Raw genomic sequence first — 6,032 nt, 5'->3', positions numbered from 1 at the left:
CCTATTTTAAAAAAACGCTCCGCTTTCTCCAACGACGTTCCATTCCCGGATTTCGGCTTTCAGTAACCCTCTTTTGCGGACGTAAGCTTAAAGCTCTTCAGAGTCGGCCTTTCAAATTCATTTATTCCCAAATGAATGTGTACATTTATAAAGCCATGAGGATCTGAAACTCAAGACTTGGTGTAAATGCATTTTCTTTAATACAAGCCGCTACTAGAATCTGACGTTGCTGCGATAAGATCTGTTATTTATTACGGCAGAAGTTTCCATGGATCTTTGCCTTGTGTTTTTTTTAAAAAAAAATCTGACAAAGTGAAACGTGTAATTTACAAAAGTTTTTATTTCTTCATGGAGAAACTCTGGCTATGTAGTCGCTAGACACAATGACTTGATGGCACGTAATCATAACGTATGACTAATGTAATCAATCATTATATATGACTACATATACCGTTATATTGGCAACGATTTAAAAGTGGGTTGTATTGCCTTCTTCCGGGACTTTCTCGACCACGACTGTAGCCGACAGTCGTGGTATCCCTCGGGTACCACGTATCCAAGTCTTAGCCACGATCAACCCTGCTTGCCTTTCCAACCCAGATAAAATGAATCAGACGCTACTAGCTAAACTTACTTGGTCGTAATTCCCCGTGAGTTTCATGGGACTTTGGTCTGATTTAGACGTTCACAGCATCCCAATAAAATACCACGATTCCATGCTGATTATGTTGCGATAGACTAAAACAGCCATCCCTCTGAAATATATATTTTTAATTAAGTTATCCTGGAGCTTGAAGTTCCTTTTTTTTACCCCACCAGAATTTGATTATGGGATCAGGTCGGTATCGCTTTCGTATCTCGCAAGTCGACATCACGCTTAAATATCCCGCCTTGCCTGCAAATGAGATTGAAGACAAAGTAGTGTAACCTCTACCTCTCCCCCGCCAACATTGGTTTAGAAAGGGAGCCAATCAGGAATTTTAACATCTCAACATGAGGAGCAACAGCCAATCAGGAAGGAAGGTAATGATTTAAAACAATCCGGTAGAGAAAGACGGGTTGTACGTTTTACTTACACGAAGTGTTTGCCGAGGTAATGAATCAATAAAGGGGTGATAGATTTAGAACATCTTTTCCATGATAGCTAGTTTAATTTTCGTTTCTATTTATTCCTAATGTATTACGTTTTAAAGGCTAGCTCTGTTGCAATATAAAGTCACATTTTCAAATTGTTGAAGTGAAAAACGTTTACTGTAAAAAGAAGAGATGAATCTTGTATGGAATTCGTAGTCTTCCCACCTGAAGCGACTAGTCTGAAGTAGAATAACTAGTTCTGAAAGATTTTGAGCTTAGAAGCTGCTATCCTAGCTATGTAATATTCTAGGAGAAAAGTACATTTGCAGTCTTGTATTGATGGGAGAGGTTTAGAGAATAAACGTAGATGTGCTATAATTTTGTGGGTATCTGTTTTAGGGATCATTTGATGCCATAGGAATGGCAACACATATCTTCATAGACAAAGAGAATGGAGAAACTAGCACCACTACTGCTACTAAGGACCGACTAAAACAGCTATTGGCACCTTGTGAGTTTGCATTTATATAATACAACTAGTATAAATGAGCAAAAGAAATCTTTCTCTAAAAAGGCTCACTCAGCATATTAAAAGTTTTGGATGCTGTCTAATCAGAATGCTTTGTTATTTTAAGAGGATGGAAGATGAAGAGCTACCTAAATATGATATCAGTGTGGCTGTTGTGTAATGGACAGCACTGAGAAAAAGCCAGCTTGAGATTTTAGGTGTAACTTGGTGACTTGTGAAAAATTTAAAGGGGCTATCTTTTTGCTTTGTAGAAAGGGCCACTGTGTGCATTCTGCCTTGTATGGAAAGAGCTGAGCTAAACTGCAGGATATTGTCTTAGTTCACCAGACAAGCAACTTTTATTGAAATTATCTAATGGTCATAAAGGGCAATGTGGTTGTACTAATTCCTCCCTAGCCCTATTCTGACTTATCCAGTTGTATGATTTTAGTGCATTTGGGGATGCTAAACCTATATTAGAGAAAACCTACTATAATAAAAAAAAATGTTGGAATATTAGATCTAAATTGCATTGTGTAACAGGACTTTCCCCCTCTACAGCAAAAGTTTTTGTTGAAAGGTCTCATCCTAAAACACCTCTTGTTGGAAGGACAGCTAATGTGAATCTAACAGAATCTCAGGCAGGCAGGAAGGCTCTGGGAAGTCTGAACAAACCTCTAGCAACAACAAAGAATCAGTTCCCTAAAGGAAAAAAGCTCTTGTCAAAAAAGGTTAGTAAAGCTAATTTTCTGTTGGATGCCATTGAGATGCTCAGACAGAAGAAACTAACAGTATTCGTGTCAAACAACTTAGAGTAATTTTAAACCAAAGAATGAACAGAAAGCTTGAATCACAATTTATAGAAGTTGAACCTAAAGCTTTAGAGGTGTATCTCAATCTGCCATGTATAACAAAACAAAAAAAAATCTTGGAAGCTGATGGACAGCCAGAAAAGCAATAGAATTGCACTTCTATACCATTTCATTGGAAGGGAAATGAAATTGATATCTGTGAGATTAATTTGTGGTGGGGGGTGGGAAACTGGAAGGAAAGATAAAACAAATAGACCAGAACAAGGGTGATATTTGAGACTAAACAGAGGGGAAGAGCTTTAGTAACTTGGATTGTGTGAAGGGAAGCACAAACCATGAGCTTGTCCTACAAGTCAAGAAGATGGATTAAGCCTAACAAAAGTTATAGTATGCGTTTACATGGAGAAGAAAAACGGGTCCCTGTGTAGGTAGTTTCCAAACTAATTTAGAGTCCCAACAAATCAGGATGATATTTATTTATTTTTTATTTTATTAGACTTATATACCGCCCTTCTCCTGTAGGACTCAGGGCAGTTCACAAGGTTTTTTTTAAAAACAATACAGCAAATTATAAAAATTAGAAACAATTAAAATGATTACATTAACCTTGAAATAAAAACCCCAATTAAAATACAATTGAAACCCCAGTTAATACTCTCAGTCCAGGCCAGAAAGCTCAAAGAGCCAGGTGTTCAGGTCCCGGCGGAATGAGCGAAGGTCAGGGGAAATATGATATGGGGAAATATTCCAAGTAATAAAGATTACTGCAATGTGCAGATTACTTTACCATTGCTGGTGCATTCTTCTAATGCTGAAAGAACTAATTTTTCTCTGAACAGCAAGGTTTTGTTTTGATGCAAAGTCTTCAGATCAGGCTAGATGCCTAATGACTATTTAGGAACATCCATATAGTTTTATTCTTAACAAAATAGAAGTAGTTTGTTATTTTATTATTGATGTTTTGTTTCTTATCCATGTTCTAACCAGCTCTTCCCCTCTTACCTTTTTGATATTAACCAAAGTTTTCTAGGTGTCTTGTTTTATACCTCTTAAGTCCAGGAACTGAGGACCAGAATGCTTTCTTTTTCATATCATTATCATTTGGGGATTAACTATTACTAACAAACATGTCCTGCACCGGATCTAGAAGAGCCTTGGTGGAGCAGTGGGCTAATGCCTCCTTAAGTAACACCAGCTGCCTGCAATTAGTGCAGGTTCGCATCCCACCAGGCTCAAGGTTAACTCAGCCTTCCATCCTTCCGAGGTAGGTAAAATGAGGACCCAGATTGTTGGGGGCAATAAGCTGACTTTGTAAAAATGCCGCTTGGGGGGGCCGAAAGCCCTAATAAGCAGGTATATACATCGAATGAAGGCTATTGCTAAGCACATTGTGCTTTAGATTGTAAGCCGTCCTGAGTCTTCGGAGAAGGGCGGGATATAAATGGGATTAAAAAAAATCTCTTAAAATATCATTAAATTTATGTTCATTCTTCCTCCTTCCGTTGGTTTATCAGAACATATAAACAAATGATTGTCAGATTTTATATTTAATGAAAGCATATAAATTACTGCTAACAATATTAAATATAACTGTTATTATTTCACATTGATAAACAGTGATCTAAGACTTGAAATGGGTAGTTCACACCTGTAGAGGCAATGCAAGGGAATTCTTGATAAGGACAGTAATTCTGTATACGTTCTATATTCTACTGAAGCCTTTGATCACTGGAGGTGAAGTGACTACATGAAAAAACACTTGAGTCTCAAATTTAATCTCTGTCAACTTCATGTAGAGGAATAAAACTTTTACCTGAAAGACTGGAGCTTCTGCTTAATGGGTCTTGACTATAATGGGGCACTGTGGGCTAATAACCTAGGCTAATAACACTGGAATAAAACAGCCTCTTATATACCCCAGGTATTCACGTGCTACAATCTTTGTCTTGAGAGGGTGTTGTAACTACTATTTTTTATTATTCTTACTTAGGCAAATGAAAATACAAGCAGAACTGAAGACAACAACATGGTTCCTGAAGAATATCCAGAGAAGGAGAATCTTTTTCCTTATAATCCATTAGGTAATGCTCAAAAGGGAAAGAGCTTGAGCCTTTTTGGCAACAGAGGACTCATTATGGAATAATCAGGTTTCACAAATAAGTATCTGGACAATTAGATGTGATATCACTGATATGTCATCCTGTGTATAGTGCAGTAGGCTTCCATTCTTGATCAAGGTTAATAAAGATCATGAAAAGTTATAACTTATATTGACTAAATTTAAGCATAGTTTTATCCAAGTTTATCTCTGACCTATGCTTTAAGATCAAATGGGAAGTTGCATTTCATTGTATTCTGTTCTGTTCTACTGCTTTCCATTCATAGATTTTGAGAGTTTTGATGTTCCTGAAGAGCACCGGCTGAGCCATATGTCTTTGACTGGAGTTCCTCTTATGACATTTGATAGTGCGCCTGATAGATTTGCAAGCAGCATCCCTCTGCCTGCAAAACAACCTTTAATTTCATGGGACTATGGTAAATAGTTAGACTTTATTCAGAAAATCTAGCAGCTGTGATGTTTTTTTCTTTGTTCAATTGGGTTTTCAAGATGTACTAAAAGTATAATTTCTAGTTTTACTAGCTAATTTTTGTCATGTAGGCTAATGGTTTTGCAAACTGAAGTCCTAAGATACTTGGAAGGCACCAGGTTAAGAAGGGCTATAATTGAAAAAAGGTAACAGTGGTTTAGGAATCATCCAATAACAGCTACTTTAAGAATGATTAAGTAGACACACTTTTTAGTCACTTAAAGCTAAATCAGAGAATATAACTGACTAGATATATTATAGTGTTTTATTTTTTTTTAGATTGTCTGCAGTCAACTAAAGATTTTCTGGCCACTCTGGATGACATAGTAATTGATCTTCCGCCTCCCTTGTAAGAAGTGAACAAGCTATATTTTAAAGTTTTATTATGAATAATGTTGTAACTCATTTCAATGACATAATAAAGAACTTGTAGTTGTAACTCTTGTCTTGTTTGAACTGCTGGTAGATTTGGGGAAAAGAATTTCATATAATGAAATTATTTATTTACCATTTACCATTATTTACCATTTTTACCCCAAAGAAAGATAATTCTGATTTTAAGATGAACCCCACAAAGGAGAATATAAAAAGCAAACAAACCAAAGAAAACTTTTTCAGCAGCAGTTTGCAGCCACTTGTCCATTTCCCTTTTTATTTCAAAATCATCTACCTTTAGCAAACATAAGAATTTCTTCTGTCATATTTACAGGTAATAATTTGAGAACAGTTCACTTTTCTATAGGATAAGAATAATATGTATGTGCTTTCTATCTTGCCTGCTGGTCTGATAAAATGTGCAAATGTATGCCCTTGAACATATTTAATATCGCAGACATGGTTAGCTGGAAAAACAGGTGCCAAGTTTTGTGTCAACTGAAACTTCTAGATTGGATTTGTACAATGTACTAGGTTAAAAAGTGATTGACTAGTTTGTTGTTGAGGGTTATATGCAGATTTGGTGGCCCCTGTTTAAGTTATAAATGTTTAGTGTGAGCCTAGGCAGCCGATTTCATTCAGTGAAGCAGGAGTTAGCATGTTGTATGAACACAT

General features: G+C 36.4%; 1 protein-coding gene across 1 annotated transcript; it reads left to right on the top strand.

The window, feature by feature from the left end:
- Positions 1–1,061: 1,061 nt before the first annotated feature.
- Positions 1,062–5,335, top strand: PTTG1 (PTTG1 regulator of sister chromatid separation, securin; the record flags this gene model as incomplete). The annotated part of the gene is made up of 6 exons (XM_083351342.1): positions 1,062–1,093; positions 1,474–1,585; positions 2,144–2,313; positions 4,385–4,475; positions 4,780–4,929; positions 5,262–5,335. Exons 2-6 carry the CDS (start codon positions 1,495–1,497, stop codon positions 5,333–5,335), a joined length of 576 nt encoding a protein of 191 aa, XP_083207468.1. The 5' UTR covers positions 1,062–1,093; positions 1,474–1,494.
- Between the last annotated feature and the right edge of the window lie 697 nt (positions 5,336–6,032).

The sequence above is a fragment of the Vipera ursinii genome, assembly GCF_947247035.1.
Source record: "Vipera ursinii genome assembly, chromosome: 2".
In the NCBI taxonomy this organism is placed as follows: domain Eukaryota; kingdom Metazoa; phylum Chordata; class Lepidosauria; order Squamata; family Viperidae; genus Vipera; species Vipera ursinii.
The sequence above is the reverse complement of the archived record's forward strand: the minus strand, read 5'-3'. Positions and strand labels throughout refer to the sequence as shown.